Source organism: Oncorhynchus mykiss, chromosome 15 (assembly GCF_013265735.2).
Source record: "Oncorhynchus mykiss isolate Arlee chromosome 15, USDA_OmykA_1.1, whole genome shotgun sequence".
Taxonomy (NCBI): Eukaryota; Metazoa; Chordata; class Actinopteri; order Salmoniformes; family Salmonidae; genus Oncorhynchus; species Oncorhynchus mykiss.
In genome coordinates, this window is record NC_048579.1 from 48,852,252 (window position 1) to 48,864,887 (window position 12,636).

A 12,636-nucleotide genomic window follows, 5' to 3' on the forward strand; every position below is an offset into this window, starting at 1 on the left:
TACGATAAATCCAGGTGTAAAAAAAAAAAAAAGAACATTCTTACATCATACAAAACAGAACGCAGCTATTAACGAGAAAATAAATGGTGGTGTTTCGTTAATATGGCATAGGGATGACATGACACTCCCTACAGCTTGGTAAGTACTTAAATATTAACATGGCTCTATCCAACGAAAATTATGGAATGAAACTATTTATTTTCATATTTCCATTCGTGTGTTTCTGTATCTACTTGTAGTTTCGAACCACTCCAAGCCAGAAGAGGGCGCTACAGGTTCAGATTGCAACTCTTCCCACGGTCCCGCCAGTCACTTCTGATTTGCTGTAGTATTGTGATATGAAACCAAGATGGCGTCTACGGAAAGCTAGTTACATTTGTAGACACATTTATATTTAACGCAACATTGTTTGTTCTATGCCAGTACTAAATGAACACTACTTTCTGACAGATTGGGTCGAGAGTGGTGTTGCTTAAAAATGGATGGCTAGCTAGCATGATAGCAGTAGCATCTAGCTAGTACGCGACCAGTTTAGTACGGCAATGACTTATGAATCGAATAGCTAGCTAACTTGCTGTATTAGCTCCCCTAAAAGCATGACGGAGGCTCCGAGTGAGGACGAACTGCGGCCGGTGCCACGTGAGCGGGCGATTCTGGAGAGTTTCTTCACGCAGCTCGGAATGTTCTCGTTCGACCGGGCGAAGGACTATGTGGAGAAAGAGAAGGACAGCAGCAAGAGCGCAGGGGCCATTTGGGCCGCTATCCTCGCCGCCTTCGCACACCTTTCCGCAGCGGAGAAGGCCTATCACAACATGACGTTCCTGGGACAAAAGCTGGGTAAAAAGTACCCCATGTAAACACGCACGAACAGAACATGACTTTTTTGTTTCACTACAAAACTCATTCGTGAGGCAAAATGACACCCCTCAGTGCAATTACTGTAACCTATTACAAGGGTGGGAATAATGTTCGGGACTTTCCAACTTGGAATCTGTTTCAAAAACTTCGTAAAGAACAAGGTTGTCAACAAACAACGCATACGAAGTTGTATAGCGGCAGAATAAGATACCAGGTTCCCTACTATAGTGGGCTATTTTAATTTTTTCACTCACCACGTTTATTCCGTGAAATGTCTGTCCTCACTCTGGTAGCCTATGGACAAACATTAAGAATACGCTACGTGGTGAGTTGATGTCTATTCAGTCAACTAGTTGAATTGATGACGCCACTTTGTATGCGTTGTTTGTTGGCAACCTTGTACTTTACGAAGTTTTTGGAACAGATTCCTGTTGGAACGTCCCACAAAATTATACCCACCCTATCACAAGTGGGACTAGTATCACCATGGCGTTATTATCCAGGCGAGAAAGTCACGTTCCATAATAGAACGTTGAAGTGTAGGTTTCTAACAGCAGGTGGCGATACAAGCCCACATTTGTATGACGTGTGTATTCAGCAGCTAATATAACGTCGATATTGGGGGTATGGGGGTAGGAGGAAAAACGTACAACTGGATCAAGGATTTCCTGTTTGGAAGGTCTATCCAGGTGAGGGTGGGATAATTCTCTATCAAGCAGCTACCTGGTGGATAACGGTACATAGCAGGGGAGCGTGATTAGACCTCTGTTCTCAATTATGGTCAATGATGTTTACTCTCAGGTATGGCCGGATATTGGGAGGTCGTTATTTTCAGATGATGGGGAAGAAATGTGCCATACATAGCCAGCAAGGTACAGGAAGCAATTGATAAGGTAGAGCGGTGGGCATTAATGTGATGATTAAAGTTCTCTGTAGAGAACTCACTTTACCAGGAGGAAGGTGGGAGATGTGGTATGTTTGAGGTCATATGAAAAAAAACTTGTAGAGGATGGGGTCCTTCCGGTTCCTTGGGGTGTACTTTGACACAAGACTGACCTGGGCAGAACACATTGATAGCGTGGTGGAAAAGTAAGAAGGTGCTAAATGTGATGCGCTGTCTGACGGGGAAGGAGTGGGGGGCTGGGCGTTCCTCATTGAGGACTGTGTATGTTGCATTGATCCGATCTGTAATAGACTATGGCGGTGTAGAGTATGGTACGGCAGCTCGGACCTCCTTGGAAAGGCTAGATGTTATACAGGGACAAGGACTCTATGTAGTGGGGTGTTTCGGACGTCCCCAGTGACTGCGCTACAGGTGGAGGTGGGGGATATGCCCCCAGTGGCTGCACTACAGGTGCAGATGGGGGATATGTCATTGCCGATTAGGAGACAGCAGCTGGCAATTAATTATTGGGTCAACCTACAGGGACATGGGGTGTCTCATCCTGCAATAGGGATTTTACAGGCATGCTGGGAACATGAGCGAGGACAGAATATGAACTTTGGGTGGGTAATACCCAGGCAAGGGGGAGATGGGACTGTATGGAGGAGAGTTTAGTCCAACGTTAGCTATTCCTGTAAATCCACCATGGCTACTCCCAGCTCCAGTAGTTGATCAAGAAGTGTTGGAGAGACTATCGAAAGATATGAAGCGTGTTGATCCATCTGATTTGTTTAAGAGATGTCTGGATACTGTGTGCCAGGATTTTGTGGCCATTTACACAGATGGTTCGAAAGATCCAAGGACAGGATGCACCGGGTCCGCATTTGTAGTGCAGGAATGGGGGGAACGTATGTACAGATCATCTGACTGTATATACGGAGGAGCTGATGGCCATACCGTTGGACTTGAAGTGTGTGGAGGAAGTCAATGATTTAGCTCACGTAGCAGACAAGACCTGCTTTGAGGTACTACAAACCTATGGCAGGATTAGACAGATGGTTATACAGATAATATCTACTTGTGTCCCAGCCCATGTGAGGTTGGAGGGGAATGAGGCAGTTGATGTACTGGCTAAACAAGCACTTAGTAGTAGGGATGTTTGATGTTGTAGTTTCAATGAGCACAGCAGAGGTAAAAAAGCCTGATATGGACAGTGATGGTGCAGCCATGGCAGGATTAGTGGAATAGATACTAAGGGCAGGCATTTATTTCAAGTACAGAGGAATGTCAGGGGAGGGGAGGACAGCAGGAAGGGAGACTATTTTTACAAGATTAAAGGTGGGACACAGCCGGTTGAATAGGTCCTTAAATGTGATAGGAAAGCATCCAACAGGAAAGTGTGATTATTGCCAGGAAACAGACAGTTGAGCATGTATTGCTCCAGTCTGGGCAGAATCAGAGGGTAAGAGAGAGGCTTAGATCTAGTTTGAGGGAGAAGGGGATACAGGAAATTAGTTTAAACGCTCCAGTACAGTAGGTGGCGGCAATGCACCATAACGTTGGATGCCAACCTCAGATAAAACCCACCGAACAAAAAGACAGCACATCGTGTCTACCCCACTCTCTGAGGGGTCGGCTGAAAACGGATGTTTCTGGTTTTCACAGATACAGTATTTAACCTAACTTCCATTTCCCCTGAGAAACGGTTGTTGGAATTCCGCTCTGGTGTGTTTTTTTACGTCAGCTACGTTAGGCTATAGCTCCCCAAACAACAATTTCCAACATGGACTGTTTTCTCTACGTTGCTCCAATATGTTAATCAGGATCATAACATACTCTTGCAGGCGGCCAGTCGTTCTTCAGCCGCAAGGACTCCATCCGCACCATCTACACCTCCCTGTTCAACACGCTGAGGAAGGTGGTGACCATGGGGCGCCACGCCCAGCCAGGCTCCGCTTCCTACCTGGAGGACCTGCTGTCTCACCTGTCGGAGCAGCTGTGCCACTTCACCCAGGCCCGCATGGAGATGGCTGACCTGTACGAGAAGATGCATGCACTGGGCAGCCAGAAGAACATCAACTCTGAGGAGCTGGTCGCCACCCTCGAGGCAGTGGTGCAGAAATACAGCTCCAGGTGTGTGGGGCGTGTCATGTCTCAGCTCAGCTGTGCATGCAGGCTGTAATAGTGTGTGTGGCTGAGAAATTGCAGGAAAAAAGAGACGGCAAGAGTATGCGGGGGGAGGGGTGGGTGGGGGAGCATGACAGGGGAGGGAGGGGTGGGGAGCTTTCTGCTGAAATCAGCAGATATCAAATTTAGCTCAGCCGGAACCAAAGCAAGCCCAACACAGAAAAGCCCACTGTGCGGCTGTGGTGCAGTTCACACTGCAGCGAGTCGCGATCTGGCACACACGGGTGGTTGTGCAGTCAGGGGTGAAGGTGACTCTCTCGCACAGCAGTCGACACAGCCATGGAACGTAATCAGCATTGAGACTACACAGGATATTAACTGCTAATCGGGGCCAGCACCTCCACACCCAGTCGCCACATCCTTAGCATCAGAGAACACCAGAAACATCCAATACTGTTCCACGGCCACAGTCCATCTCTTACAATATATTAATCAGCATTAGTACTAATAAGGCTATTTATCATTAGGATAATTGGTTTTACTGAATAGTAAACACAATTGATTCGTAGTGCAGTGTGATCAGTTTTTAGACTGCCATCTGACACCACCAGCATGTCTCCCTTTATATTAGAAATAGCTTGCTCTCCAGTGACCCCCTCCATCTCCTCCCCTCTCCCTCCCAGATTCCACCACCCCATCCTGGGCCGCTTGGAGGGGGGCTTCCAGACAGAGGTGGATGTGGTGACACAGCTCCTGCGCTGCCAGGCCCAGGTGTCAGAGTGGCACTTCCTGCCCGCCCTGCTCAGCCTGCATGGGGCTAGCTCTAAGCTGACCGCCTGGGGACAGCTCTTCCAGCGCCAGGGGGAGACCCGCAAGCACCTGTTCGGAGGCCAGTCCCAGAAAGCCGTGCAGCCGCCCCACTTGTACGTGTGGCTGCAGCGCTTCCAGGGGGCGCTCCTTGCTAAATTCAGCTTCTACTTCCATGAGGCGCTGAGCCGCCAGACGGTGTCCGCAGACATGAAGGCCCTGACGGCACGCACGGCGCCCGATTACCACGGCAAGATCTGTTCGTTTATCCGCAAACACGATGCCAACAATGTCTCGCTGGTGTTCGACAACCGCGGCTTGGACAGCTTCCAGGGCCACGGCTACCACCACCCGCACTCGTACCGCGAGGCGCCCAAGGGGGTGGAGCAGTTCCCCGCCGTGGTGTCCCTTCCCGGGGGTGAGCGGCCGCTCACGCACTGGCCCAACGTCATCATGATGATGGGCGACTTCGAGGCGGAGCTCAACACGCCGGACAAGGTGGTACACTTCTATGACGACAAAGTCCAGAGCACTTACTACCTGACCCGACCGGAATCACACTTCACCCTGGTGGTCATCTTCGACGGTAGGAAGTCCGAGAAGGACTCGCACATCACCGCCTTCCTGCAGGAGATCTCTGGCTCACTGAGGAACTCCAAACCATTCAGCACCCTCAAACCTGGCTCCAAGGGCTGAGAGAGAGATGCCCTACTTCATATACATCATAAACTGACTGTGTCCCCATAAGGGGTATATGGGTGTGTGCGTGTAACGTTATAACAGAGAGACCAGGCATTGTTCCATAGACAGGATGAACAAGTTGTCTAATCATTAGGAAAGCTTCCAGTGACATTGTTGCAACATTCTGATTGGTTTTAGCTTCTTAATATGGGCGGCCAGGACCTTTTTGCTTTACTACTTGAAATATAATTAGAACCTCAACATTGGCTTGTTTTAATTCAGAGAATGGCTTCAACCCGTGGTCCAACTGCTTGTTCTGTTGAGCATCATGATTGGAATCTTTTAGTTTGTTTTGTCAAATCAGTTCCAGACCAAAAGAGATGCGTCACTGACGCAGTGTGGCCTTCTCACAGTGAACTGACTGAGACATTTAACCTGATTCTATTCCAATCACAGGCCAGACAACTTCCTACCCGTCAGGGATATAATGGTGCAATGTACTGAAAAAGCCTTTGCTTAATTTGTGTACTTTTGTTAACATTGATGTTTGTTTACCGTCAACAGAAGTGCTTGATTTGTTGAGTTTTTTTTCCTGGTATGTCATCCTCTATTTAGTTGTACTTATTTATGTTTAATTCCAAAATGACTGTAGAAAAAAAGCTTAATGTGTGTGTAAGAGGTGATTTCACACTTTTCGGGAAGCTTCTTAAGACTGAGGGTTCAGACGGCCAACTGTAGTATATCTCCATCCCGGCCCCACACCCAGCAGGTGATAAACAAGGCAATAATGAAGGCTCGACTATGCAAAACGCACTTGTTAATTTCTTCCCTTTTTTTATTTCTAATATAAATACAACATCGATACTATGCATTTGGCTATAAGAGCTCGTCTTTAGGAAGCTCAGGAGTTTCAGATACAGCAACACTAACAGACAACCATTTCCTTTAATTATCAGACACATTCAGAGAGAAGCCAACATCCCTTAAAATGCACCTGTTCACATGTTATAATGCTACATGCCAAGTACACAATTTTTCCTATACATCAAAGTGCAATGTCACAATAGATTAACTCTAGGATTCATAATTCAGTCTTCTACTAAAACATTTTGATTATTTCATTCTAAGTGCTGCTGCTCTTCGTTCAGGACATGCGTGAGTGGATTACAACTCCCCACAAAGGAAAGGGTAAAAAAAAGGCACTTTCACATTGGCACACACATCCCCAGGACTCCTCAAACATGCACACACACCAGTTCCCAACCCAGTAAAGAGGACACATTCAGTGTGCTGTTGTTCAAGTGTATTTTGGGCATTTACACCCAAGAGCCCCACCCGGTTTGCTTACTGTGAACTTAAGGTTATTTAGTGACTTCAGTGTAACACAAACAGACACACTATATTCCCACACACAAAACTAAGTGCCAGCACACACGCACCCCTGTCCTGCACATGTTCTGGTACTAGAGGCAGACATGAATAATCCATTTTATCCACCATCGCACTTACAAAGGAACAGAACGAGGGCAGGCAGAGAAAACACACACACACACAGACAAACAGGGCAATGGGGAAAGAAATCACACATACCCAGGCTGAGGGAAACGTACTCTACAAACTCCTAACCCCCTGTACCTCCAAACGATTTCCCCTGGCCTGAGTGTGTGTATCGGTTGAACACAAGAGAAGGCTGTTTTCTAGTAGTGAGGGTTAACGCCACCGCTGGCCCTGTGACATTAGTGCCCACTGAACATTCAATAGAGAGCTGAACGTAATTAAATACGGGAACATTCATTAAAATAGCTGAACATTGGTTAAATAGAATGTGAGTTTTGTCACCAATGCCTCGAGAGGCTTCAGTTGAGGCATTAGTGAGCTTAGCAGCGGAACCAAGTGAAATAGAAAATAAAAAAGATCAGACATCCGCCCTTGTTTCCACACTGTGAGCCTCCCTTTACCCATCAGGCACCTCATCACTCCGCATCGTCCCTTTCTTTTGCTTCGCCAATGAAAATCGCTTGTAGATACAGCAGCCAATTGAACTACACTAAGAATACAGCAGCCTTTTGGTGATAGACCTTCATTAGATGAAGAGCCTATTGTCATTACATAATCAACGTTCACATCACTGAAACTACATTTCACTGGAGAACTACACTTCCCACACATCTGTGACTACATCTCTTTTACAGGATAGGGTTCTGCTTTCTTTAGCTTATACTTTTTTCTTGTACTTCTCCCATTCAGCAGTCCCATTTTACATAGCTACCCTCTGATAAATGCTTCGATACATGGAGAAAGTTAACTCCTATACACCAACAAGAGTACACACCAACCTGACAACACACATAAATATCATGGTATATCATGTATTATTTTGTATTACTACATAAAACCCTTTTCGTTTCAGATCTGTCCTACCGCTTTCTACCTTTGTTCAGGTTTCGAAACAGTAAGCAGGTACCCTGTTCTCCTATTCTTTAATTTGGCCTGGTTTGGCTCATCACATGGTGCAGGACTTGTCCAGCAGAGGGGGGGTATTACTCTTGGGGGGCACCAGGGGTTTGGGCCTCAGGGCTGGAGGGCGAAGTGGAGCCCCCATACGGAGTGGAGTCCCCACTACAGGCTTGAAGGAGCCCAGGGTGTCAGGGGAGGGGTTGGTGGATCGGAGGGGTGCGGGAGGGGGGCCAGGGAGAGGAATGAGGGGGCTCAGAGGGCTAAGGGGACTTGGGGTACCAGGAGTCCCTGGGGTGGAGGGGGTGCTGTGGGGGCTGGGTGACTCGGAGGAGCAGGCTGTGATTGGGCTGTTCTTAACCTGCTCCAGAGTGTCCAGGACCACGTCTGGAGCCGGTCTGCAGCCCCCACGCTCCATCTGCTTCAGCTGCCCCAGAGCCACACTCACACTCTCCTCTATATCCTACGGAGAGACGGGAACGAGGCAGGGTGGAGGAAATAGAGAACATATAAGATGAAGTGTAGTTTGATGTGTGCAGCAGGTGTCTGCATGTACAGTTAATGTCGGAAGTTTACATACACCTTAGCCAAATACATTTAAACTCACTTTTTCACAATTCCTGACATTTAATCCAAGTAAAAATTCCCTGATTTAGGTCAGTTTGGAGCACCCCTTTATTTTAAGAATGTGAAATGTCAGAATAATAGAGGATTTATTTCATCACATTCCCAGTGGGTCAGAAGTTTACATACTCAATTAATATTTGGTAGCATTGCCTTTAAATTATTTAACTTGGGTCAAATGTTTCGAGTAGCCTTCCACAAGCTTCCCACAATAAGTTGGGTGAATTTTGGCCCGTTCCTCCTGACAGAGCTGGTGTAACTGAGTCAGGTTTGTAGGCCTCCTTGCTCGCACATGCTTTTTCAGTTCTGCCCACACATTTTCTATGGGATTGAAGTCAGGGCTTTGTGATGGCCACTCCAATACCTTGACTTTGTTGTCCTTAAGCCATTTTGCCACAACTTTGGGGTCATTGTCCATTTGGAAGACCCATTTGCGACCAAGCTTTAACTTTACTGAGGTCTTAAGATGTTGCTTCAATATATCCACATCATTTTCCATTCTCATGATGCCATCTATTTTGTGAAGTGCACCAGTCCCTTCTGCAGCAAAGCACCCCCACAACGTGCTTCACGGTTGGAATGGTGTTCTTCGGCTTTCAAGCCTCCCCCTTTTTCCTCTAAACATAATAATGGTCATTATGGCCAAACAGTTCTATTTTTGTTTCATCAGACCAGAGGACCAAAAAGTACCATCTTTGTCCCCATGTGCAGTTGCAAACTGTAGTCTGGCTTTTTTATGGCGGTTTTTGAGCAGTGGCTTCTTCCTTGCTGAGCGGCCTTTGCTGTTGTTCTGGGATTGATTTGCACTTTTCACACCAAAGTACATTTATCTCTAGGAGACAGAACTTGTCTCCTTTCTGAGCGGTATGACAGCTGCGTGGTCCCATGGTATTTATACTTGCGTACTATTGTTTGTAGAGATGAACGTGGTACCTTCAGGCATTTGGAAATTGCTCCCAAGGATGAACCAGACTTGTGGAGGTCTACAACTTTTTTCTGAGGCTGATTTCTTTTGATTTTCCCATGATGTCAAGCAAAGAGGCACAGAGTTTGAAGGTAGGCCTTGAAATACATCCACAGGTACACCTCCAATTGACTAAAATTATGTCAATTAGCCTATCAGAAGCTTCTAAAGCCATGACGGAATTTTCAAAGCTGTTTAATGGCACAGTCAACTTAGTGTATGTAAACTTCTGACCCACTGGAATTGTGATACAATGATATAAGTGAAATAATCTGTGAAAAATGACTTGTGTCATGCACAAAGTAGATGTACTAACCGACTTTCCAAAACTATATAGTTTGTGGAGTTGTTGAAAAACAAGTTTTAATGACTCCAACCTAAGTGTATGTAAACTTCCGACTTCAACTGTGTGTGTGTGTGTGTGAGAGAGAGAGAGTACCTGTGCCAGTGTGTCTGGGTCCAGGGTTCTGGAGCTGAAGCCGTGTTGCCCGCTGCTGGAGCGCCGGATGGGCGTGTCTTCAGGCCGACGCAGCGAATCGTGGCGGCTCACGGTAACTGTCACCGCAGCAGTGGAACGGCGACGACGCTCGGGGCTGTCTAAAGGCGGGGTTAAGCCAGTGCTCCGCCCCAGAAGGAGCTCCCGCGGGCTGAAGTGACCAGTGACGGGCGGCGAGTTCCTCTCCAACACACCCACGTTACCATGGTCTTTAGAGCGACCGAGGGGGCGGCGGAAAATGTCAGTCCGCTTCCTGCGGTGGCTGCTGTCGAGAGACGTAAAGTATAGACCGTTAACTAAGATTAGCGCTTGACTAAATATGCACTCCACAAACCGCTAGCTTAGCTTTGTGCAAGTTATAGATTGGTGGTGTGTTATTAACTACTGACCTGTTGTAGGTCTCAGGCAGGGTAACTACTGACCTGTTGCAGGTCTCAGGCGGAGTAACTACTGACCTGTTGTAGGTCTCAGGCAGGGTAACTACTGACCTGTTGTAGGTCTCAGGCGGGGTAACTACTGACCTGTTGTAGGTCTCAGGCAGAGTAACTACTGACCTGTTGTAGGTCTCAGGCAGAGTAACTACTGACCTGTTGTAGGTCTCAGGCAGAGTAACTACTGACCTGTTGTAGGTCTCAGGCAGAGTAACTACTGACCTGTTGTAGGTCTCAGGCGGGGTAACTACTGACCTGTTGTAGGTCTCAGGCAGGGTAACTACTGATCTGTTGTAGGTCTCAGGCAGAGTAACTACTGACCTGTTGTAGGTCTCAGGCAGAGTAACTACTGACCTGTTGTAGGTCTCAGGCAGGGTAACTACTGATCTGTTGTAGGTCTCAGGCAGAGTAACTACTGACCTGTTGTAGGTCTCAGGCAGGGTAACTACTGACCTGTTGTAGGTCTCAGGCAGGGTAACTACTGACCTGTTGTAAGTCTCAGGCGGGGTAACTATTGACCTGTTGTTTTTTTTAATGGGGTGGATCAGCTTAATATTGCTGATAGATTGTCGCTTCCAATCCCCCATATTTTTGGGGTAAATATATGTATTGATATACATGCCATACATAAACATATAACTTTTTAGAATTTATCTTCCTTTATTATTCCCCACAAACCCTACCACCCCTCCCCCAATTGAAGTAAACTATTAAACAACACTTAGGCTTCTACTTCCAGCTTATACATACTATGCACATTTTACAGACACAATAGTTATATTTTGATTGTTTTTAGTCCTGGCCTTCCTCTATTTCTGATGTCCATCCAGTTTGATTTCTATTTGCAACTGTTATTTCAAAAGTTCGGAACCTATATACATTTTATAAACCCTGTATGTTTTACATTTATCTTATTAGTCCCACCCTTCAGCTCCATTCAACCCCTCCCATCTATCTCTTAACACCATCCATATTGGATATCTCTTTACTGTACCGTGATGCTTCACAAATGTACTAAACCTTTCTATTCTCATAGTTTCTACAGATTGTAAATTAAAGATTTTTTTTTTTCTAAAATATTTATATTATTTATCAATTGACTGACTTTTAAAAATCACCCAGTATTTGCAGTGTTAGCTCTAGGTAAATGTTGCAATTCTTCAGCCATTCCTGGACCTGTGACCAAAAACGAGCTACATATGGACAGTACCAAAATAAATAATAAAATGACTGCCTCCCCGCAGCAAAATCTGCATAGCTGGGAAGATTGTATCCCATATATATATATATATATATATATATATATATATATATATATATATATATATATATATATATATATATATATATATATATATATATATATATATATATATATATATATATATATATATATATATATATATATATATATATCTCAGCAAAACAAAAGAAACGTCCCTTTTTCAGGACCCTGATTTTCAAAGATAATTAGTAAAAATCCAAGTAACTTCAGATCTTCATTGTGTTTTTCAGAGTCAGTAGAAAGGCCTCTTTAGTGTCCTAAGTTTTCATAACTGTGACCTTAATTGCCTACCGTCTGTGAGCTGTTAGTGTCCTAACGACCGTTCCACAGGTGCATGTTCATTAATTGTTTATGGTTCATTGAACAAGCACGTGAAAGTGTTTGAACCCTTCACAATGAAGATCTGTGAAGTCATTTGGATTTTTACGAAGTATCTTTGAAAGACAAGGTCCTGAAAAAGGGCCGTTTCATTTTTTGCTGAGTTTATCATTTAAAAAGCAGGTCGCTTGGTGTAGGCAAAACCATAATCAAATAGGTAAGCTAGGATATGACCAAAAAGTTAATCAGGGTGATTTTTCCACTGTATTTTTGCTAACTTTCAGCAAAAATGTATTGTAGTCAGATAATTTATTTATTTTGGGATATGTATACTGAGTATGTCCACATCCCCATCAGACCATTTTATTGGTAAACTACACGGTAATGTAAAAGTAGCATTTTTTTGGTGATCCAATACGCAATATTTACTTATCATAATTTGGTTTTAATCCAGAGAGGTTAGAAAAAGTATCTTGATCCTCTGAGGCTGTGGAGGGATTCTAATTGTGGATTTAAAAGAAAATATGAATCATCAGCCTATAATGACACTTGTTTTTAAGCCATGGATTTCTAATCCCTTGATATTATTGTTGGATCTAATTTTTACCGCTAACATTTCGATGGCAATAATAAATAGATATGCTGATAGTGGACAACCTTGTTTTACTCCTCTTGACAGTTTAACACTTTCTGAGATGTAGCAATTAT

At 45.0% G+C, this 12,636-nt stretch overlaps 2 protein-coding genes across 3 annotated transcripts in view; one reads left to right on the forward strand and one right to left on the reverse strand.

Annotated features, from left to right (window-relative positions):
* Positions 1–327: 327 nt before the first annotated feature.
* On the forward strand, positions 328–7,281 carry LOC110490215 (KICSTOR complex protein C12orf66 homolog). Its single transcript, XM_021563482.2, has 3 exons — positions 328–837; positions 3,586–3,874; positions 4,552–7,281. The coding sequence occupies exons 1-3, from the start codon at positions 597–599 to the stop codon at positions 5,369–5,371; spliced, it is 1,350 nt and encodes a 449-aa protein (XP_021419157.2). The 5' UTR covers positions 328–596; the 3' UTR covers positions 5,372–7,281.
* LOC110490212 (SLIT-ROBO Rho GTPase-activating protein 1) overlaps positions 6,258–12,636 on the reverse strand; it is a 32,031-nt gene continuing 25,652 nt past the window's right edge. Inside the window, exons 22-23 of one of the 2 annotated variants that reach the window (XM_021563475.2) lie at positions 9,838–10,156; positions 6,258–8,273 (exon numbers count right to left, since the gene is read on the reverse strand). In XM_021563475.2, coding sequence (XP_021419150.1) covers positions 7,860–8,273; positions 9,838–10,156 — 733 coding nt within the window. In that variant the 3' untranslated portion in view covers positions 6,258–7,859. Of the gene's footprint in view, positions 8,274–9,837; positions 10,160–12,636 lie in introns of both variants that reach the window. The other variant, XM_021563474.2, reaches the window with a different exon arrangement.